This window comes from Daucus carota, chromosome 4 (genome assembly GCF_001625215.2).
Source record: "Daucus carota subsp. sativus chromosome 4, DH1 v3.0, whole genome shotgun sequence".
NCBI lineage: Eukaryota > Viridiplantae > Streptophyta > Magnoliopsida > Apiales > Apiaceae > Daucus > Daucus carota.
Genome location: NC_030384.2, coordinates 8,092,869 through 8,116,856, shown reverse-complemented (window position 1 = coordinate 8,116,856; position 23,988 = coordinate 8,092,869). Strand labels below are relative to the sequence as shown.

Sequence of the window (23,988 nt, the reverse complement as noted above, 5' to 3'; positions counted from 1 at the left end):
TTGAATTTCTGAACTCAGTTCCATTATCACTTCTAATGATCTTCACTTTGTCTTCAGATCCATGGTCCAGTTGTGTCACATGATCCATCAGATGCAAGGCTGTTTCATCTTTAGAGTGAAGAAAATATACCCAAGTGTATCTGGTATACTCATCAACAATGACAAGAGCATATTTCTTCCTTGCAATGGATGGTACATTAACTGGTCCAAATAGATCAACATGTAGAAGATGATATGGTTTCTTTATTGAGAATTCAGTCTTACTCTTGAAGGATGTCTTTCTCTGCTTGGCCTTTTGACATGAATCACATAATCCATCAGATGTGATTAGTGATTCAGGGAGTCCTCTCACAAGCTTTTTCTTTATAAGCTCATTTATAGAGTTGAAATTCAGATGTGAGAGCTTCTTATGCCACTTCCAACTTTCTTCTGCAGAGATCCTTGTAGACAAGCAGATTGCTTTTCCTTCAGAGTTTGTAGGCAAGTGGATTTCATAAATATTCCCATGTCTGTGAGCAATCACTGCCACTTTGCCTGTAGACTTGCTTACTATCTCACTGTGTTCTTCATAGAAATCAACATGATATCCTCTGTCACAGATTTGACTGACAGAGAGTAAATTGTGTTTTAGCCCTTGAACAAGAGCTACATTTGATATGATGACATTTCCAAGATTGATGTTGCCATATCCCAGAGTCTTTCCTATGTTGCCATCTCCATAAGAAACACTTGGGCCAGCCTTTTCCACAAACTCTGACAGCAGGGCCTTATTTCCAGTCATGTGTCCTGAACATCCACTGTCCAAGACTAGAATATTCTTCCTGTTGCCCTGCAATCACAAAGACCACTAATTGTTAGTTTTAAGGACCCAGACTTGCTTGGATCCCTTGGCCTTATTAAGTTTGTTAGCTTTTGCAGCGGTATTATTATCAGAGTTTGAGCTAACAGACTTTGCAACAGAGTTTGTACTAGAAACAGATTTTGTACTTGCAGAGCTTTTATTAAACTTCTTCAAAGAAGGTTTCAATTGATAATAATCATAATACAAACTATGATATTCTTTGCAAGTATAAATAGAATGCCATAAACTACCACAATGAAAACATGGATCTTGTGGTTTATATCTAATACTACTTTTTCTAACTCCAGACTTTGTAGGTAAAGAGTTAATGTCCTTGTTCTTCCTGCAAAAATTAGCAAGATGATTAGTATTACCACAGTTATGGCATGTCTTCCTAGGTGCATTTGGAACAGGCATGTAGTTATTACTCTTGTCTATTCCAATCTTGCCATTTCTGTTTTTCCTAGGCTCCTTGTTTTTGTCATCAGACTTTACTTCTTTAAGCTTGTGTTTAAGCTGTTTCTGAGTCATCAGTCCTATGTTAACCTGTTTGGGCTTATCAGATTTTAAATTTTTGTTAATCTCTGATTTTGGTCTACTCTGTTTAGACTTAGAGGATTCAACAACAAATTTGACAGGTTTAACCTTAGGTTTTTGAGTTTTAACAAACTCTGTTTTTGATGACTCAGCTTCAGAGTTATCAGTGTAACCTAGTCCTTTCTTCCAGTTTCCACTACCTAAGATATCTTGAGTAGTTTTGCCTGAATTAGTCCATGTCTTTATGATCTCCCTTTCCTTAGCAAGTTCTGATTGAAGAGATGCATACCTCTTTAATAATTCATCTTTGACAATGACAGCATCATCTCTTTCTTTCTGAACTTCCAACATCTGAACTAATTCTTTTTCTAGAAAATCATTCCTTTTCTTTACACTCAGAGTTTCAGATTTTAATCTTTCATTTTCTAAAGTCTGATCTCTAAAGCTGATATGCAAAGTTTTAAGAAACAATCTTAACTCAGTTATATCTTCAGTATCAAAGGCAAGAGTAGAATGAGGTACCTTAGCAGGAGATTCAGAGTTGTTGTCAGTGTTTGCCATCAGAGCATAATTGACTTCTTCTTCTGAATCAGATGTATCTGTCCAGTTTCCTTTCTTGGTGATAAAGGCTTTTTCTTTTTCCATCTTGGCTTTCTTGCATTCAGATGCAAAGTGTCCCTTTTCACCACAGTTGAAACAGGTATACTTGTCAGCTTTTCCAGCTTTTCCTTCTTTGCCCTCATTCTTCTTAAAGTTCTTCTTGTCATAAACTCTGTCAGAGTTTCTGTCTTTCCTTGAAAAACTTTTGCCTTTGTTGAACTTTTTGTAGGCCAACTTCTTGAAGCTTTTCACCATCAATGCTGCTAACTGCATCATCTCATCATCACTTTCTTCAGAGTCTGAGGGAACATCAGAGTTTGAGTCATCAGAGTTTGATGACTCAATGTCAGACTTTGTGACATGAGCTTTTCCTTTGCTCTTAGCAGCTTCCTCTTGAACTTTCAGAGCAACAGACTTTGATTTTCCTCCATGACGTTTGCTCCTTTGCTCCATTTCAAGTTCATGAGTCTTCAGTCTTCCATAAACATCATCAAGAGACATTTCTCCAAGATCAAGATTGTCTCTTATTGTGGTGACTTTCAAATCCCATTTTTCAGGAAGAGCCAGAAGGAATTTGAGATTTGAGTCTTCAAGATCATATTCCTTGTTTACCAGAGATAAGTCATTCAACAGTTTGACAAATCTGTCATACAGATCTGTCAAGGACTCACCAGATTTTGAGTCAAAGTGCTCATACTCCTGTGTAAGGATTGTTTTTCTGTTTTTCTTTATGGCCTGAGTTCCCTGACATCTGGTTTCTAGAGCATCCCAGATTTGTTTAGCAGTTTTGCACCCAATCACCCTATTGGACATTGCATTATCAAGGGCACTGTGCAGAAGGTGTTTCACCTTAGAGTCTTTACCAATTGACAAGATGTCCTCAGGGGTGTAATCTTTCTTTTCTTTTGGAACCATCTTCTGAGGTTCATCTGCAATCCCAACAGAGAGCTTGGTGGGCATATGTGGTCCATCGAAGATCCTGTCAAGGTATTCTGGATCAACAGAGTCTAAGAATATTATCATTCTTTCTTTCCAGACTGGATATTCAGATGCCTTAAGGATTGGAACTCTAAAGGATGAAGCTTGTGATTTTTCAGACATGATTGTGTTTAAGATCTCACTGTAGTAATCTTAACAGAGCTGGCTCTGATACCACTTGTTAGGTCCTATAAATTCACTATATACTCTGATATAGTGACCACAATCTGTAACACAGTAAGACAATATAAGAGATTGAAAGTAATAAACTCTTATATTCACAAAGCTTTAATGGTTACAAAAACTCTCTCAGTGATTTATAATGTATCACTAAGAGCTGCTAGGGTTCTTAACAATGTACTCGATAACTCAACTCGTCTAGAGTAACCCTAATCTGTGTTTATATAGACACAGTTACACAATCAATCTCTGATTTGATATCCTATAAATCTGCTATGAATTCTATCAATCAAAGATTGCTCCAGTTTTTCTGTTTAGTTTCCATAGCCAGTAAATCACTCCTCCGCTTCTATCCTTCCTTGAAGTATATCCGCTTCTGAGCTCTTTCCACGTGTAATCTCTGATGAATCTTGACTATGTAAACTCTGGTCAGACTTTATTAAACTCTGTCAGACTTTATCAAACTCTGTCAGACTTTACTAAACTCTGATCAGCTTCCAGATTAAACTCTGATGATCCCTGTTCTAAAACAAACTTTAAGAACATTAGTAATCATCAATTATATCTAACAATTACCATGATTCAAATAAAACAGGGTTTTATCTATGGTACCTCTAGTAAATCCATTTTCAAGAAGAAATTGAGCCAGAGTTTCATACCATGCCCTTGGAGCCTGCTTTAGTCCATAAAGTGCTTTGTCCAACCTGTAGACATAGTCTGGATGTTTTGGATCCACAAATCTTGGAGGTTGTTCAACATATACCTCTTCATCCAGTTTTCCATTCAGAAAAGCACTCTTGACATCCATCTGAAATACCTTGAATTTCTTGTGAGCAGCATAGGCCAGAAAGATTCTGATTGCCTCCAATCTTGCAACTGGGGCAAATGTCTCATCATAGTCAATACCTTCCTGTTGTGAGTACCCTTTTGCCACAAGCCTTGCTTTATTCCTTGTAATGACACCCTCACTGTCAGTTTTGTTTCTGAACACCCATTTTGTACCAACTATGGATCTGTCTTTAGGTCTGGGTACTAGGGTCCATACTTTGTTTCTCTCAAACTCATTTAGCTCCTCTTGCATTGCTTGAATCTAGTCAGCATCTTGAAGAGCTTCCTCCACCTTTTTAGGTTCTGTTTTTGACAGAAAGCAATGATGTAAACACTCATTTGCTGTAGCTGTCCTTGTTTGCAAACCTGCTTCTGGATCTCCAATTATTAAATCAGGTGTGTGAGATTTTGTCCACTTCCTAGCATGTGGAAGTTGACTATTTTCATCATTGGATCCTCCCCCTTGATCCATGCTCTCCTGATTCTGTTGATTATTCTCTGTAGCTCCCCCTGCATTTGTGTTATCAGAGTTTGAATCAGTATTCTCTGATGAGTTTGAGTTAGCATTCTCTGATGAGTCTTGGGTAGAGTCTGAAACATTCTGATGGTCCCCCTCAGCAAGTGCTTCATCATCATGAACTTGTAAATTCTCATCAGAATTTGCTGTATTTTGTTCACAGTCAGAGTTTGACTGTACATCAGAGTTTGTCGAATCAGAGAATATTTCTTCATTTTCAAAATGCAGTTTTTCATGATCATCCATATCTGTTAAGCCCATGATTTTCTTGTCATCAAATGACACATGTATGGATTCCATGATCACCTTGGTTCTTAGATTGTAGACTCTGAAGGCCTTTGTTATCAGAGGATAACCTACAAAGATGCCTTCATCAGCTTTTAAATCAAACTTGGTAAGCTGTTCTGGATGATTCTTCAAGACAAAGCATTTGCACCCAAATATATGAAAGTACTTCAGATTTGGCTTCTTTTTCTTCACCATCTCATATGGGGTCTTGCCATGCTTATTGATCAGTGTTGCATTTTGAGTGAAACAAGCTGTTTGAACAGCTTCTGCCCAGAAATAAGTAGGCAATTTAGCCTCATCAAGCATAGTTCTGGCAGCTTCTATAAGAGTCCTGTTTTTCCTCTCAACTACACCATTTTGCTGTGGTGTACCAGGTGCAGAAAATTGTTGCACTACACCTCTTTCTTTGCAGAACTCTTCCATTGTTGAATTTCTGAACTCAGTTCCATTATCACTTCTAATGATCTTCACTTTGTCTTCAGATCCATGATCCAGTTGTTTCACATGATCCATCAGATGCAAGGCTGTTTCATCTTTAGAGTGAAGAAAATATACCCAAGTGTATCTGGTATACTCATCAACAATGACAAGAGCATATTTCTTCCTTGCAATGGATGGTACATTAACTGGTCCAAATAGATCAACATGTAGAAGATGATATGGTTTCTTTATTGAGAATTCAGTCTTACTCTTGAAGGATGTCTTTCTCTGCTTGGCCTTTTGACATGAATCACATAATCCATCAGATGTGAGTAGTGATTCAGGTAGTCCTCTCACAAGCTTTTTCTTTATAAGCTCATTTATAGAGTTGAAATTCAGATGTGAGAGCTTCTTGTGCCACTTCCAACTTTCTTCTGCAGAGATTCTTGTAGATAAGCAAATTGCTTTTCCTTCAGAGTTTGTAGGCAGGTGGATTTCATAAATATTTCCATGTCTGTGAGCAATCACTGCCACCTTGCCTGTTGACTTGCTTACTATCTCACTGTGTTCTCCATAGAAATCAACATGATATCCTCTGTCACAGATTTGACTGACAGAGAGTAAATTGTGTTTTAGCCCTTGAACAAGAGCTACATTTGATATGATGACATTTCCAAGATTGATGTTGCCATATCCCAGAGTCCTTCCTATGTTGCCATCTCCATAAGAAACACTTGGGCCAGCCTTTTCCACAAACTCTGACAGCAGGGACTTATTTCCAGTCATGTGTCCTGAACATCCACTGTCCAAGACTAGAATATTCTTCCTGTTGCCCTGCAATCACAAAGACCACTAATTGTTAGTTTTAAGGACCCAGACTTGCTTGGATCCCTTGGCCTTATTAAGTTTGTTAGCTTTTGCAGCGGAATATTTATTATTATCAGAGTTTGAGCTAACAGACTTTGCAACAGAGTTTGTACTAGAAACAGAGTTTGTACTTGCAGAGCTTTTATTAACCTTTAAAGAAGGTTTCAATTGATAATAATCATAATACAAACTATGATATTCTTTGCAAGTATAGATAGAATGCCATAAACTACCACAATGAAAACATGGATCTTGTGGTTTATATCTAATACTACTTTTTCTAACTCCAGACTTTGTAGGTAAAGAGTTAATGTCCTTGTTCTTCCTGCAAAAATTAGCAAGATGATTAGTATTCCCACAGTTATGGCATGTCTTCCTAGGTGCATTTGGAATAGGCATATAGTTATTACTCTTGTCTATTCCAACCTTGCCATTTCTATTTTTCCTAGGCTCCTTGTCTTTGCTATCAGACTTTACCTCTTTAAGCTTATGTTTAAGCTGTTTCTGAGTCATCAGTCCTATGTTAACCTGTTTGGGTTTATCAGATTTTAAATTGTTGTTAATCTCTGATTTTGATCTATTCTGTTTAGACTTAGAGGATTCAGCAACAAATTTAACAGGTTTAACCTTAGATTTTTGAGTTTTAACAAACTCTGTTTTTGATGACTCAGCTTCTGTGTTATCAGTGTAACCTAGTCCCTTCTTCCAGTTTCCACTACCTATGATATCCTGAGTAGTTTTGCCTGAATTAGTCCATGTCTTAATGATCTCCCTTTCCTTAGCAAGTTCTGATTGAAGAGATGCATACCTCTTTAATAATTCATCTTTGACAATGACAGCATCATCTCTTTCTTTCTGAACTTCCAACATCTGAACTAATTCTTTTTCTAGATAATCATTCCTTTTCTTTACACTTAGAGTTTCAGATTTTAATCTTTCATTTTCTAAAGTCTGATCTCTAAAGCTGATATGCAAAGTTTTAAGAAACAATCTTAACTCAGTTATATCTTCAGTATCAAAGGCAAGAGTAGAATGAGGTACCTTTGCAGTAGATTCAGAGTTGTTGTCAGTGTTTGCCATCAGAGCATAATTGACTTCTTCTTCTGAATCAGATGTATAAGATGAAACTCTTTGGGGGCTTCATCGTTATCTAGGATGGCAGCGTAGTAGTTGGTGACAAACTTCGCTCCATTTAACTCGAAAGCTGTTGTCGACATGATTTCTGAAGAAAAATGAGAGTTTAAGGTAGTGCAGGTAAGGTGTTTGATAAAATGCTGCTGAGAAAATGAGAAGAGAGTTTGAGAGAGAGAGAGACAGTAAAATATCGTGTGTAAAAAGTGATAACAATTTTTCAAAAACGATATATATGTGTGTATACACGATGTACTGACTCTCGGTGTTAGTGGGACACGTGGTAGATGTCGAACGGTTAGAAAATAAGGTAGTGGAGATGTAATCATGACAAGCGTGTAGTGGAGTGTGAATATGTTTCCGGGCTCAAACGGGTGAAGAATGAAACTATAAATTCATTTCAAATTCAAACAACAAAAATGAAGCTACAAGTTGTTTTCTACTTCAAACGATTCTGGAATGGAGCTACAAGGTGTTTCCAGGCTCAAACGAGTCAAGAATGAAACTAAAAGTTGTTTCCAACTTCAAATAACCAAAAATGAAGCTAAAGTTCTTTTCAACTTCAAACGAGTCTATAATGAAGCTACAAGTTGTTTCCAACTTCAATCGAGTCAATAATGAACCTACAACTTGTTTTCCGGCTCAAACGAGTCAAGAATGAAGCTAAAAGTTGTTCCCAACTTCAAACAACCGAAAATGAAGCTAAAGTTCTTTTCAACTTCAAACGAGTCTGGAATGAAGCTACAAGGTGTTTCCCACTTCAATCGAGTCAATAATGAAGCTACAAGTTGTTTCCAGGCTCAAAAGAGTCAAGAATGAAACTAAAAGTTGTTTCCAACTTCAAAAAACCGAAAATGAAGCTAAAGTTCTTTTCAACTTCAAACGAGTCTATAATGAAGTTACAAATTGTTTCCAACTTCAATCGAGTCAATAATGAACCTGCAAGTTGTTTTCCGGCTCAAACGAGTCAAGAATGAAACTAAAAGTTGTTTCCAACTTCAAACAACCGAAAATGAAGCTAAAGTTCTTTTCAACTTCAAACGTGTCTATAATAAAGGTACAAGTTGTTTTCAACTTCAAACGAGTCTATAATGGAGTTACAAGTTGTTTCCAACTTCAATCGAGTCCATAATGAAACTACAAGTTGTTTCCCGGCTCAAATGGGTCACGAATGAAACTAAATGTTGTTTCCAACTTTGAACAACCAAAAATGGAGCTACAAGTTTTTTTCAACTTCAAACAAGTCTGGATTGAAGCTACAAGTTGTTTCCCACTTCATTCGAGTCAATAATGAAGCTACAAGTTGTTTCTGGGCTCAAACGAGTCAAGAATGAACTTAAAAATTGATTCCAACTTTGAACAACCCAAAATGAAGCTACAAATTGTTTTCAACTTCAAACGAGTCTATAATGAAGTTACAAGTTGTTTCCAACTTCAATTGAGTCCATAATGAAACTACAAGTTGTTTTTTTTTTTGCTAAATAATGATTTTATAAACGAAAAAAGGATACATATCTAGGGGCATACCCCGCGAAATAAAAAGCATAGTAGTCTAAACAAGCGTTCCAACACACGGAACAACTGGATTTTTAACTAGACAGATTACAACAAAGGGAAACACTTAATGGCCCACCAATGTTGACTAATACAAGCGTTCAGTGAATAAAACTAAGCAGTGCAGTGTCCACACGAAAACGCTTCACATGAGAATAACCGATTCCTCACGGTTTCTTGTATCCTTCGAACGATAATGGGGGGCTGAGTAAATAAACCAGGTGAGTGCATTCTATAATTTCTCTCCTTCCAAATATTATAAAAGGCAACTGAAATATATAGATAAGCAATGTTAGTTCGAACATGATCTGAGGTGGATGTTAACAATCTACCAGAACCCATTTCCAACCATGACAAAGTGACATTCAGTGGGCAAGCTCTAAGAACAGTCCTCGAGTAATTACAGTCACAGAAAAGAAGCTGATGCGATTCAATTGCACTACCACAAAGAAGGCAATCCTGGTTAACATGCATATGAAAAGATTGCATCCTATCCTTCATAAAAAGTCTCTCGCTCATAATTAACCAAGTTGTTTTCGGGCTCAAATGGGTCACGAATGAAACTAAATGTTGTTTCCAACTTCAAACATCCGAAAATGAAGCTAAAGTTCTTTTCAACTTCAAACGAGTCTATAATAAAGCTACAAGTTGTTTTCAACTTCAAACGAGTCTATAATGGAGTTACAAGTTGTTTCCGGGCTCAAACAAGTCAAGAATGAAACTAAAGGTTGTTTCCAACTTCGAACAACCAAAAATGAAGCTACAAGTTGTATTCAACTTCACACGATTCTGGAATGAAGCTACAGGTTATTTTCCCACTTCAATGAGTCGATAATGAAGCTACAACTTGTTTCTGGGCTCAAAGCCTCAAATGTGTCAAAAGTGAAATATCAAGTTCATTCAATTTCAAACAAGCTACAAGTTGTTTCCGGGCTCAAACGAGTCAAGAATGAAACTAAAAGTTGTTTCCAACTTTGAACAACCAAAAATGAAGCTACAAGTTGTTTTCAACGTCAAACGAGTCTGGAATGAAGCTACAAGTTGTTTCCGACTTCAATAGAGTCATTAATGAAGCTACAAGTTGTTTCCGGACTCAAACAAGTCAAGAATGAAACTAAAAGTTGTTACCAACTTCAAACAACCGTAAATGAAGCTAAAGTTCTTTTCAACTTCAAACGAGTCTATAATTAATCTACAAGTTGTTTCTAGGCTCAAACAAGTCAAGAATGAAACTAAAAGTTGTTTCCAACTTTGAACAACCAAAAATGAAGCTACAAGTTGTTTTCAACTTTAAACGAGTCTATAATAAAGCTACAAGTTGTTTTCAACTTCAAACGAGTCTATAATGGAGTTACAAGTTGTTTCCGGGCTCAAACAAGTCAAGAATGAAACTAAAAGTTGTTTCCAACTTTGAACAACCAAAAATGAAGCTACAAGTTGTTTTCAACTTCACACGAGTCTGGAATGAAGCTACAGGTTATTTCCGACTTCAATCGAGTCAATAATGAAGCTACAACTTGTTTCTGGGCTCAAATGAGTCAAAAGTGAAATTTCAGGTTCATTCGATTTCAAACAAGCTACAAGTTGTTTTCGGGCTCAAACGAGTCAAGAATGAAACTAAAAGTTGTTTCCAACTTTGAACAACCAAAAATGAAGCTACAAGTTGTTTTCAACGTCAAACGAGTCTGGAATGAAGCTACAAGTTGTTTCCGACTTCAATAGAGTCATTAATGAAGCTACAAGTTGTTTCCGGACTCAAACAAGTCAAGAATGAAACTAAAAGTTGTTACCAACTTCAAACAACCGTAAATGAAGCTAAAGTTCTTTTCAACTTCAAACGAGTCTATAATTAATCTACAAGTTGTTTCTAGGCTCAAACAAGTCAAGAATGAAATTAAAAGTTGTTTCCAACTTTGAACAACCAAAAATGAAGCTACAAGTTGTTTTCAACTTCAAACGAGTCTATAATAAAGCTACAAGTTGTTTTCAACTTCAAACGAGTCTATAATGGAGTTACAAGTTGTTTCCGGGCTCAAACAAGTCAAGAATGAAACTAAAAGTTGTTTCCAACTTTGAACAACCAAAAATGAAGGTACAAGTTGTTTTCAACTTCACACGAGTCTGGAATGAAGCTACAGGTTATTTCCGACTTCAATCGAGTCAATAATGAAGCTACAACTTGTTTCTGGGCTCAAATGAGTCAAAAGTGAAATTTCAGGTTCATTCGATTTCAAACAAGCTACAAGTTGTTTTAGGGCTCAAACGAGTCAAGAATGAAACTAAAAGTTGTTTCCAACTTTGAACAACCAAAAATGAAGCTACAAGTTGTTTTCAACTTCAAACGAGTCTGGAATGAAGCTATAAGTTGTTTCCGACTTCAATCGAGTCATTAATGAAGCTACAAGTTGTTTCCGGGCTCAAACAAGTCAAGAATGAAACTAAAAGTAGTTTCCAACTTCAAACAACCGAAAATGAAGCTTAAGTTCTTTTCAACTTCAAACGAGTCTATAATTAATCTACAAGTTGTTTCCAGGCTCAAACAAGTCAAGAATGAAACTAAAAGTTGTTTCCAACTTTGAACAACCAAAAATGAAGCTACAAGTTGTTTTCAACTTCAAACGAGTCTATAATAAAGCTACAAGTTGTTTTCAACTTCAAACGAGTCTATAATGGAGTTACAAGTTGTTTCCGGGCTCAAACAAGTCAAGAATGAAACTAAAAGTTGTTTTCAACTTTGAACAACCAAAAATGAAGCTACAAGTTGTTTTCAACTTCACACGAGTCTGGAATGAAGCTATAGGTTATTTCCGACTTCAATCGAGTCAATAATGAAGCTACAACTTGTTTCTGGGCTCAAATGAGTCAAAAGTGAAATTTCAGGTTCATTCGATTTCAAACAACAAAAATTGAAGCTACAAGTTGTTTTCAACGTCAAACGAGTCTGGAATGAAGCTACAAGTTGTTTCTGACTTCAATCGAGTTATTAATGAAGCTACAAGTCGTTTCCGGGCTCAAACGAGTCAAGAATGAAACTAAAAGTTGTTTCCAACTTTGAAGAACCAAAAATGAAGCTACAAGTTGTTTTCAACTTCAAACGAGTCTATAATGAAGCTACAAGTTGTTTCCGACTTCAATCGAGTCAATAATGAATCTACAAGTTGTTTCTGGGATCAAACGAGTCAAAAGTGAAACTTCAAGTTCATTCAATTTCAAACAACAAAAAATGAAGCTACAAGTTGTTTTCAACTTCAAACGAGTCTGGAATGAAGCTACATGGTGTTTCCAACTTCAATCTAGACAATAATGAACCTACAAGCTCTTTCCGGGCTCAAACGAGTCAAGAATGAACTTAAAAGTTTATTCCAACTTTGAACAACCCAAACTGAAGCTTGATAGAACATATATTTATATTTGCTTTTATATGATTTTATTCCCATAATTGTAGTATTTTTGTAAATAATCGAGTTATTACTAATTGATTTTAAGTGTTTAATGGCAGGAAAATAAATATTCCTAAGTTGGATGAAATTAGCTTATTTGGGCTTTTATTTGATGGAAATTCGGACTTTATGGGCTACCTGCGCAGCAAATCTTGTTTGGGCCATAACTTGAGTTCTGGGCGTCAGAATTAGACGATTAAATAGCCCACCCGAAGATATCGAAATTTTCTACAAGTTTAAAATGGGCCAGCAATCAAAATCCAGCTGTAGCAGTCCAGAATCAGGCCTGAAAGTCAGCCCACGAATTGTGTCTCAGAATCCAACTTGTTTTAGGAAATCGGATTTGTTTTTCGAGGAAACCATTAAAAAACACTATTATTATTATTAGGGTTGGATTATTAGAGAGGGAGATCGAATATTGTATATGGAGAGACAGAGATAGAGAGAAAGCTTTTGGAGAGAACTTGAGCAAGGATTGAAGGGATTCGGTCCAAGTTCAAGAGATTTCGTCAAGTTGTATTTTCTTTACTCTTGTACTCTTGTGACATGGTTTCGTTAATATATATATTTTTGTTTTATTTATTTGTTATGGGTAACTAATCCTCTAATCCGAGGATTAGGGAGTATTTGTTGGCTTAATATGTTTGTCTGATCTGATATTGTGATTTCTCTATGAATGCTAATCTGTCGTTGAGCGCTTTATACAATTAGAAAAGTAGCTAACTTTTAATTGAATCTCTAGGAGTTATAACGAATCGGGAGAGGAGTTATAATTCTAGTACATGATATGACAGACATAACTCAATTAATTAATTGGGAGATTATTATGCGAGTTATGAGACATGAGATCCTTGTTGCTTAATAATTTACAATTGTGCTTTAATTGATCATGGGAGTGGCTTTTAGAGGATGACTGTAGATATTATAATTTGCCTTGGGAGAGGATTTTATAATTATTCGAAGGATTATTTTTAGCATAGTAGAGACTTGCACATCACAATTGATTGACATTCATGACAGCCAGTAAAGAAACCTGATTCTTGGATTGCCTTTTTTATTCGTTAATTCACACTTTTAATTGCTTTATTAGTTTAATTTAGTTGATAATAAAAACACAACTTTTCTCCAAAATTTCTAAATAGAAAGGAATAATTTACTTGGTTTGATATTGTATTCAGTCCTTCCCTGAGAACGAACTTTATAAATTTCACTGCAACAAATTGGCGCCGCTGCCGGGGAAGGCAGCAATATTAAGTTTAAGTTAATTATTTCTTATTGTTTAGATTTTACTAAATTTGTTTCCAAGAACTATCTCATTGGTGTTTCGTTTCAGGTACATCTTATATGCGTAGATCGAAAAGTGTTGGAGATTTCGAACTAGATCCAGAAATTGAGCGCACTTTTCGAGTTAGAAGAAAAGAGGCTAGGCAAAGAAAGGAAAGAGCCAAGATGACTGACGTTGAAGATAATCTTGACCAGTCATCTATTCAGGATCATGAAACTTCTAATCCTGCGAACTGCATGTATAAAACTCCTGAGATTGGTGCAGCTCAATATAACATCAATCCCAGTCTAATTCAGATGGTGAGCAATTCTGCTTTTGAAGGAGATATTGAACGAGAGGATCCACACCGACATCTAGAGCGCTTCGTGCAAATGTATGGTTCATTCAGAATAAATGGGGTTACTGCAGATCAGATTCGTCTCCACATGTTCCCTTATTCTATAAAGGGAAAAGCTTTGGAATGGTTTCAACAATTGTCAGATACTGCTCTAGCTACTTGGGATAATCTTTCTACCGAGTTCTTATCCAAATATTATCCTTCTGACAAGACTCAGCAAATGAGAGCTATTATTCTTACTTTCAAAGCACAACCAGGTGAAGGCTTGTATCAGGCATGGGAGAGATACAAGGCATTGTTGAGAAAATGTCCCCATCATGGTTACGAGGAGTGGATGGTTCTGAGTACTTTCTATGGAGCTTTGAATTCTGATATCCGGCTAAGTTTGGATGTTGCAGCTGGAGGAAATTTTAAGAAAGCACCTGTTCATAAAGCTAAGGCACTTCTCGAGGAATTGGCCTTAAATAACTATGCTTGGGCACCCAGTGGTACAAGTTCAGTGAAATCAGCACAAGACACCGAGATGATGAACTTACTCACTTTGAAATTGGATGCTCTTACTCAAGAGGTCCGTGGGCAAAAGGCAAGTGTCAATGCTATCTCTTCTCCGATGGAAGGATATTTAGATCCTAGTGTTAATCAGCACCCTTATACACAACAGTTTCCAGACGAAGCATCTTTTATCCAAGGAAGACAATCATGGCCTGTTCAGAACAATTCCTATTATAATCCAAATCAGAGGCCCAACAACAATCTTTCCTACAACAATAGTCATGCTGTTAATCCATCATATGCAGCTCCAAAGCAAAATCCGCCTCCTGGTTTTCAACCACGTCAGCAGTATCAAAGTCAACAACAGTTTCAACCTCTACCTAATGACAAAAAAGAACCTGCTGATTGGGAAGTTGCACTCGGCAAGATGATACAAGGAACTACTGGGGCTTTTGCTAATATTGAGACTAAATTCGAGAAAGTTGAGTCAAGGATTGATCAGATAGCTTCGTCACAGAAGATGTTAGAAATGCAGATTGGCCAAATTGCTAATAAGGTTGGTGTTCTGATGTGCTAGAAATATTACCTTTATTAATCGCAAGCGCACGATCACCGTTTTAATATTTAAGATTCGTCCACAGAGATTAAAATTATTTTCGCAATTCTTTAATTAATAATCTAGGCGAATTAGAACAATATATTCGTGAAGAGGGTGTTCTAAAATCTAAGTTTAAATAGTGAAATGAAATAACCAATTAATTACCACGTATCAAGATTTAAACTAATTAATTATTCGAGATCATCTTACTTGAATCGTTTGACTACTTGCACCAAATTAAACCAAAATTAAGCTCACTAACTAATCAAATGCACTGACACAAGAAAGGATAACTACGGTGGTGATTCACTCGACAAAACTTCAATAAAATCAATGATTCAGCTGAGGAAAGAAACAGAGCAGGGGCACATGGTTTTTAATGAAAAGAACTTGCAGGATTAATCTTCATGAGACGCAACAAAACAAAAACTAACACCCAGAAAAAGAAACAACAAATGAAAACCACACACTCGGCAAAACTCAGAACAAAACTGCATAAATAAAAGCAAAGAAATAACGAAGAGAACAGATGAAAACGAAACGAAACTCAGCAGACTAATTAACATAAACTAGACTCGGTGCCAAAAACGACTCTGCATAAACAACTGACTCGGCAAGACAGAACTCAGCAGGACTAACTCGACCTGAACTCGGAAACTCGCCAGAAATCGAAGCAAACAAGAAACAGGACAGTACACTAATCGAACCAAAACCCAGGTCTCGGCTACTCGAACAAACGCAACAACTAAACTCGGTAAAGCAAACACACAAGACTCAGTAACACACGACTGAAACTCGGCTGTAAATTACTGAAATGACGCGAACTAGACTCACAAGTCACAAGAACCAACCATGGCGACTCGACCACAAGAACTCGGCAGAAAAACAGAGTGACTCGGGACTCACAGCAAATCAAAAACTCAGCAACTACAGCAAGAAACTCAGTAAAACAGCTCAGAAATGGACTCAAGTCAGGAATCAAAACAGAAAGATCGAACACATTTTTAAGGGTTTTTAAACAAAACGAAAAGAAAACAGGGAAAAGGGGCTGGGTTTTTAACGAAAAAAAAACAGAGCAGGGGGAGGGGTTTTTGTTTTTAAACGAAACAGGGGAAAGATCGAGAGATTTAAGACTGAATTTTTTTAATTAATCAACAGAAACAGAGTAAATCGAGGCTGTGTAACGAGGGTTTGAAATCTAATTTTTTTTAATATTCTCATCATTACTACTTAGCAATTTAAGCAATAAACTAAGAACAAGAAAATTTAGGGTTTTAAACTTAAACCCTAACACAAATTAATTTTGTGCTAGGATTTAGTTGACTATTTCAAAAAATCCAAATCTATACTAAACACAAGCTCAATGATTCTTCATTTCCCAAAAGCTTAAAAAGCATGTGGTGGTACTTAAAAGAATCATACAACTTGGAGAAAATAAATTAAAAAGACAATACAAGATTAAGCTAAAAGAGATTTGTATAGAAATTAAAAAGTGTATACAAGCTTGGAAAGGAAATTGGGGTTTGCAAAATGTAAATATATCTAAGATACTAACTATAGAAATGACTAGGTAGAAAAAGATGGGTAGGTGGCTAGGTTTGCTAGGTAGGTCATTACAAGTAAAAGAAGAGGGGTATTTATAACTAAAGAATTAGGGTTTAGGGGTAGGGTGGCTCCATCTTGACCATCCATGTGCCTTGAGTGTTGGGAGAATTGTGGCCATCCATGTGTCCTTTACTTGCCAACCCTTTTTCTTTCTTCTTTTCTTTTCCCTTTTCTTCTTTTTCTTGCATTTTCTCTTCTTTCTTTATTTATCTACAATTTCCTGAAATAAAATAAATAAGCGATTAATACTACGAAAATAAACAAAAAATAGGCACTTAAATATGCAAAAAATATGGACTAATCAAACTTCCCCATACCTATCTTTTGCTCGTCCTCGAGTAAAAATCAAAAGAAAAGAAAATAAACTAAGAAAACTAGATGCGATTCCTAGGCTCCTTTTCGTAGGCGTGACGGGTGATTTTAGGTTCACCAACCCGTTAAACTCGTAGACGATCTCTACAAGAGGAGTTTTGTCTCCTAAGGGTTTACAGAAGATATACCCATAAAATCTTTGAGACATTCTAGCAAGTGTCTACTCGACTCGACTCTTATTTCATTGGTGTTAACAAAAAGCGTTTTTAAGGAAAATACGACTCAAAGACTCTTTTACTAATAATCAAGATACAATTGCCTCTAATCTACTTGAATCGACACAAAAATTTACTAGAAATCCAAGGAGTGTAAGTAATTTAAGGCCTTTGATGGATCCTAATTGTCTAAGAACATTTTCTCTTTTTCAACCAATTTTGAACTGACCCAATCTCTATCGAAACAAATATCTAGCCAAACTTCACAAACTCTTATTCTTTCTTCTTTCTTTTTTTTCTTTTTGTATTGACTTTATTTTGTCCGTTTTCTTAGGCAAACAATGTTACCCATGTAGCGAGCTTTGGGTCAGTGACTCCCAAACCAAACGGTCTTAGGGCACTAGGTTTTAAAATCCCCCTACGGACTTAATTGCTCGAGTAACAAAGGCCACAAAACGAGACTAGCCAATCTACTTTTGCCCATTTATCTAAAGATTTTATCTATAAAGAACAATGGGTATTGAAGTAGTTATTCTTTTTCTTTTTCTATCTTTTTTTTCTTTTTTCTTTTTTCTTTTTTTTTTTTTTATTCGCAAAGGTTCGATTCGACATTGTTTCAACATGTGGGTTCTCTCTCAAGTATCGAATAATATCACTAGACAATATCTCCATCAAAGGTCTCGTGCAAAAGTGTGTGCCATCTTGGAATTTAAAGTACAAATCGGTCGATACAAGCTTCAAAAAGACAACCTTACTCAACCACGTTCAAATTATCTAAAAGACACTACATATATATACTTTTCGAAAACATGCTAAACACCAACTACTCCTAAAGTTCGAGTGAGGGAAAGACAACTTAGCTAAAAGAATCTCTATTTTTGGATTTTTTTCTAATTTTTCATTTTTTAGGGTTTTCATTTTTTTAGAATTACACTAAAGCCCTCCCCATACCTAAATCGTGCATTGTCCTCAATGTATGCAAAAGAGAGAATTGAAATGAGAGAGTAAAGAGGAAAAATACCTGAATAGGAGATGAAGGGATTTTTATTAACTACTGAAGTAACTTACATGATCAAGGGTCGATGAGGTGGATGACCTCTTCCTCCGAATCAACAGGCAATTCTAAAAATGGTTTAAGACGTTGACCATTAACTTTGAAAACATTACCATTTTTAGGATCCTGAATTTCAACAGCACCGTGAGGAAACACAACTTGAACAATGTAAGGACCGTCCCATCTAGAACGCAACTTACCGGGAAACAAATGAAGCCTAGAGTTGTAGAGAAGAACTTTTTGGCCGGGAGAAAAGGATTTTCTCAAAATTGTCTTATCATGGAAGGCCTTGGTTTTCTCTTTGTAAATTTTGGCATTTTCGTAGGCATCATTTCTAAGTTCGTCCAACTCGGTCAATTGCAACTTCCGATGACTACCGGCGGTGGGTAAGTCGAAGTTCAATTCTCTAATGGCCCACATGGCCCTATGCTCTAGCTCAACCGGCAAATGGCAAGCTTTACCATACACGAGTCTATAAGGAGACATTCCTAAGACGGTCTTAAAGGCGGTCCGATAGGCCCATAAGGCGTCTATCAACTTGGTTGACCAATCCTTCCTATTCGAGTTGACCGTTTTTTCTAAGATTTGCTTAATTTGCCGGTTTGACACCTCTACTTGGCCACTAGTTTGAGGATGATAAGGGGTAGCAAGCCTATGAGTGATGGAGTACTTCTTAAGAAGAGACTCGAATTGACGGTTTTTGAAATGCGTCCCTTGGTCACTAATGATAGCCCTAGGTGTGCCAAATCGAGAAAAGATATTCTCTTTAAGGAATCTAAGGACAACTTTATTGTCATTGGACCGGGTCGGAATGGCTTCTACCCACTTGGAAACATAATCAACCGCGAGAAGGATGTAAAGGTGGCCAAACGAACTAGGAAATGGACCCATGAAGTCTATGCCCCACACATCGAAAAGCTCTATAACAAGGATTGGGCTCATAGGCATCATGTTTCTCCTAGTGATTCTTCCTAAATGTTGACACCTACTACATGCGGAACAATACTCGGCGGCATCCTTAAACAAACCAGGCCAATAAAAACCGCATTGGAGGATTTTAGCGGCGGTCTTCTTCGCACTAAAATGTCCTCCACATGCTTGATCGTGACAAAATGAGAGGATGCTATGAAACTCACTATTTGGGACACACCTCCTAATGATTTGGTCGGGACAATGCTTAAAGAGATACGGGTCGTCCCAAAAGAAATGTTTCACTTGAGAAAAGAACTTGGCTTTATCATTCTTGGACCAATTCGAGGGAATGTCACCGGTTGCTAAGTAATTGACAATGTCGGCGAACCAAGGGAAAGTGGAAATCGAGAGAAGGTGTTCATCGGGAAAGGACTCGCTTAAGGGCAAGTCGTTAGTGGATTCAACCACTAATCGAGAAAGATGATCGGCGACGACATTCTCACAACCTTTCTTATCCCTAATCTCTAAGTCAAACTCTTGGAGCAACAAAATCCATCTAATTAAGCGGGCTTTTGAGTCTTTTTTAGAGAAAAGGTACTTAAGAGCGGCATGGTCGGTGTAAACAATGATTTTAGACCCGATAAGATAAGAGCGAAATTTTTCTAAGGCAAAGACTACGGCTAGAAGCTCCTTCTCGGTGGTAGAGTAATTGAGTTGGGCATCATTTAAGGTCTTGCTAGCGTAGTAAATGACATGAGGCCTCTTATCTATTCGTTGTCCTAAAACCGCTCCTATCGCATAATCGGATGCGTCACACATGAGCTCAAAAGGTTGACTCCAATCGGGAGACTTCATGATCGGGGCTGAAGTCAATTCTCTTTTAAGGTCTTCGAAGGCATGAACACACTCGCTTGTGAACTCGAATTTGACATCCTTAGCTAGAAGGTTGGTCAAAGGTCGGGCTTTTTTGCTAAAATCTTGAATGAATCTACGATAAAATCCCGCATGTCCAAGGAAAGAACGAATTTCCTTAACGGACTTGGGAGATGGGAGATTAGCTATTAGGTCGACCTTAGCCTTGTCTACTTCGATTCCTTTTTCAGAAATTTTGTGCCCTAGAACGATTCCCTCCTTAACCATGAAATGACATTTCTCCCAATTTAGTACTAGATCCGTTTCCTCACATCTTTTCAACACTCGATCTAGATTGTTAAGGCATTGGTGAAAAGATGGACCAAAGATGGAAAAGTCATCTATGAAGACTTCTAGAAAGTCACCTATCATTTCCGAGAAGATGCTAGTCATGCACCTTTGGAACGTAGACGGGCCCGTGGTTAGGCCGAAAGCTAAGCGTCTATACGCGAAAGTTCCAAAAGGGCAAGTGAAGGTGGTCTTTTCTTGGTCCTCGGGTGCAATCGGGATTTGAAAATATCCCGAGTAACCATCTAAGAAGCAATAAAACGCATGACCCGCTAACCTCTCTAGCATTTGATCGATGAAGGGCAAAGGAAAATGGTCTTTCCTAGTGACGGCATTGAGTTTCCTAAAGTCTATGCACATTCTCCAACCGGATTGGACACGGGTTGGAACTTGCTCGTTGTTCTCATTTGTCACCAAAGTAATGCCCGACTTCTTAGGCACTACATGGACGGGACTCACCCACTTACTATCAGAAATGGGATAAATGATCCCATTGTCTAAGCACTTAAGAATCTCTTTCTTCACTACCTCCATCATGGGAGGATTCAACCTCCTTTGAGGTTCTCTCACGGGCTTTGCATCTTCTACCAAATGAATCCTATGTTGGACAATCGCCGGGCTAATTCCTTTAATGTCCGAAATGCTCCACCCTATGGCTCCCTTATGCTTTCTAAGGATTTCTAAAAGTTCTTCCTCTTGTGATGTAGTCAAATTAGAGGCAATGATAACGGGATAGGACTCATTAGGGCCTAGAAAAGCATACTTAAGAGTGTCGGGAAGAGGTTTGAGTTCTAACTCCGGCGGTTGTGACTCAACGGTTTTATTAGAAGATGGCAAAAGCTCGGGTTCAACATCACGCTCTTGACTCGTTGTAGGAATGGTGGATTCTAACATTTGGTTGACCTCATGTGTGTAGTCGGAAACATCCCAATCCTCTCCAAAATGTTTTAAGCAAAATTCAAGGGCATCTTTAGGATTCATGAGATCTTGATCAACTATTTCATCAATTAGATTAACGTCCATAGGTTGATCATAGAAATCATCGGATTGTTTCCCCACATGAAAGATGTTGAGGTCGATTGTCATGTTACCAAATGTTAGCTTCATTAAGCCGTTCCTACAATTAATCAACGCGTTGGATGTAGCTAAAAATGGTCGTCCTAGGATGATAGGAATTTGATTTTTCGGGTTCCGAACCGGTTCGGTCTCTAGGACGACAAAATCAACGGGAAACACAAAGTCACCTACTTTAATTAGCACGTCTTCGATCATTCCCTTAGGAATTTTCACGGATCGATCGGCTAATTGAAGTGTGACATTGGTTTGTCGGAGCTCCCCTAAACCTAAGGCTTGGTAGACAGAATATGGAAGGAGATTAACACTAGCCCCTAAATCTAGTAATGCCTTATCCACAAAAGTTTCTCCTATTACACATGAAATTGTAGGACAACCGGGGTCCTTGTATTTCACGGGAATTTGGTTTGAGAGAATCGAACTAATGTGAGACGTAAGGAAAGCTTTCTTAGGGACATGGTTGGTTCTCTTATGGGTACATAACTCCTTAAGACACTTAGCATATGAGGGAATTTGTTGAATTGCATCTAAAAGGGGTATGTTGACCTTGACTTGCTTAAAAACTTCCAAAATCTTCTCCATTTGAGCCGATTGCTTAGGTGAAATAAGTCTTTGTGGGTAAGGGACTCTCGGTTTATAGACTACTTCACTTTGCAACTCGGGTTCCGGGTATGGGTCACTCGACTCCTCACGGGCTTTTGAACTCTCGGGTTTGTCATGATTAATGGTAGTGTGGGGTGGACTTGGATTAGAAGTCGAATCCCCTTTCTTACCGAGGTTCTCACCAACTTGGGTATCAACTTGTTTACCCGACCTAAGAGAAATGACCGAATGCACATTATCCGGGGGTCTTTGATTAAGTGGAAATTTTGGGTTCGGCTCCGGTTGACTTGGGAACTTGTTCTTTTCTCGTTCACACAACGTGCTCGCTAATTGACTCAATTGGGACTCCAACTTAGAGACGGCTTGCACATTAGAATGCAAAAGTTGCCTATCTTGGGTTAAAGTTTGCATGAAGGTTTGTTGGGATTGGGTCAAGTTAGTTTGCGATTTCACTAAGGCCTCTATGCTCTTTTCTAAGGAATTGAGTCTCTTATCCGAATCATTAAAACCGGGAGGATTCAACGGAGCTTGACTCGGGTTTTGATAATTCGGAAAAGAGTTGGGATTGGGCCTAGGGAAATTAGGTTGTGGAGTTTGAAAATTTTGCCCTTGGTTCCACGAGAAATTCGGGTGATTCTTCCACCCGGGGTTGTAAGTAGGTGCAAAAGGATCATTTCTAGGCTTGGGTTGGAACATTGCGTTCACTTGCTCAAAATCGTGAGATTGTTGGATCTCGGGATGGGGAGCATTATAGTTCGGGAACATAGGCAAAGATGAGGGGCCACTATGAGATTCTAAAGCTTCGAGTCTCTTAGTAAGGGTTGCTAATTTGGCATCGGTTGCCACATTGTTTCCTATCGAGTGCAAACCCCTAGAGCTAGACGCCTCGATCGACTTTTTAGGTTCCCTAGTAGACTCCCATAACATTGTTTTCTCGGCTAAGTCCTCGAAAAATTCCCACCCTTGGTCCTCATCTTTTTCCATGAATTTGCCTTGGCACATAGATTCTAACAAAGCGGTTGTTTGACTATCTAAGGCCTCGTACACAATCTTACAAAGTCTCCATTTCTCTATTCCATGGTGGGGGCATTGTGATAAAAGATTTTTGAAACGATCAAAGAATTTCCAAAAAGACTCATTTTCCCTTTGATGGAATTGATTTATTTCATTTGTAATTCGAGTCGTTTTATGGTTTGGAAAATACTTTTTAAGAAACATTACCACAAACCCCTCCCAAGTGGAAATAGAATTGACGGGTAGACTATACAACCATTTTTTAGCATTTTCTTTTAAAGCAAAGTTGATTAGTCTAAGCCGAATGGAATCTTCGCTCAATTGTTGGAGTTTTTGCAAACCGCAAACCTCCTCAAATTCTTGGATAAAAAGATAGGGATCCTCACCTTCACTCCCTAAAAATTTAGGCAACATACTAATGTGATGTGCCTTAATCTCGAAATTATTCCCATTAACTGGAGGAAGGGTGATGCACGATGGTTGAGCGGAACGGGATGGGTAACATCGGTCTTTAAGAGACAACGCCATGTTTACTATCGGTTCGCTAGCTTCTATGGGTTCGGAGTCCGAAGAGGACGAAGAAGGAATTTCGATGATCGGTCTAACTAATCTAGACGATTCGCTCCTAACCCAAGTAGTTCGCATAAACTAGATAGTAAACACGTAGCAAATAAGTGCGAGAAATTAAATCACACAAAAGAAAGGGTGTAAAAGTGAAAGAAAAACTTAATTCTATGGTTCCCTAATAAAAATGAACTAGACCTTGCTCCTAACGTTAAGGACCACCAAAAACTCGATAAATCCAAAATTATTCGGACCGGTCTGGCCAGTTTGGAGCAGGCATTGCCAAGAGGCCAATCTCCGCGCTTAGACACCAAACCTTAATCGGCCAGGTAAGCTTTCGCTTGCCTAGACACCGAAGAGTCGGAATAATAAAAGATTATCTCGTCTTTTAGGTACCTTCCTAGTTGAGCGCGAAATCCTAGGGGCTAACGTCTAATTCAATTTTATTAAAAGGCTAGGGAAATGCAAATGAAGAAATTAAGTTGTTGTGGGCCAAGGAAAGAGTGATGAAATCCCTCCCCTTATCTTGTGATTGGGTTTTG

The 23,988-nt window shown here is 37.8% G+C and overlaps 2 protein-coding genes and 1 pseudogene across 2 annotated transcripts; 1 reads left to right on the top strand and 2 right to left on the bottom strand.

Annotated features, from left to right (window-relative positions):
• The first annotated feature begins 13,525 nt into the window (after window positions 1-13,525).
• LOC108198057 (uncharacterized) lies at window positions 13,526-14,872 on the top strand. The gene has a single exon (XM_017365838.2). It carries the CDS (start codon window positions 13,526-13,528, stop codon window positions 14,870-14,872), a length of 1,347 nt encoding a protein of 448 aa, XP_017221327.2.
• LOC135152480 (small nucleolar RNA R71) lies at window positions 14,013-14,127 on the bottom strand (annotated as a pseudogene).
• A 7,081-nt stretch (window positions 14,873-21,953) lies between the features above and the next one.
• Window positions 21,954-23,988, bottom strand: LOC135152153 (uncharacterized). The gene is made up of 2 exons (XM_064091984.1): window positions 22,039-23,988; window positions 21,954-21,970 (listed from the first exon to the last, which is right to left on the bottom strand). Exons 1-2 carry the CDS (start codon window positions 23,525-23,527, stop codon window positions 21,954-21,956), a joined length of 1,506 nt encoding a protein of 501 aa, XP_063948054.1. The 5' UTR covers window positions 23,528-23,988.

What these genes read in the sequence shown, in the direction of transcription:
- LOC108198057 (XM_017365838.2), top strand. Translation starts at nt 13,526, where the DNA reads ATGCGTAGATCGAAAAGTGTTGGAGATTTCGAACTAGATCCAGAAATT.
- LOC135152153 (XM_064091984.1), bottom strand. Translation starts at nt 23,527, where the DNA reads ATGCGAACTACTTGGGTTAGGAGCGAATCGTCTAGATTAGTTAGACCG.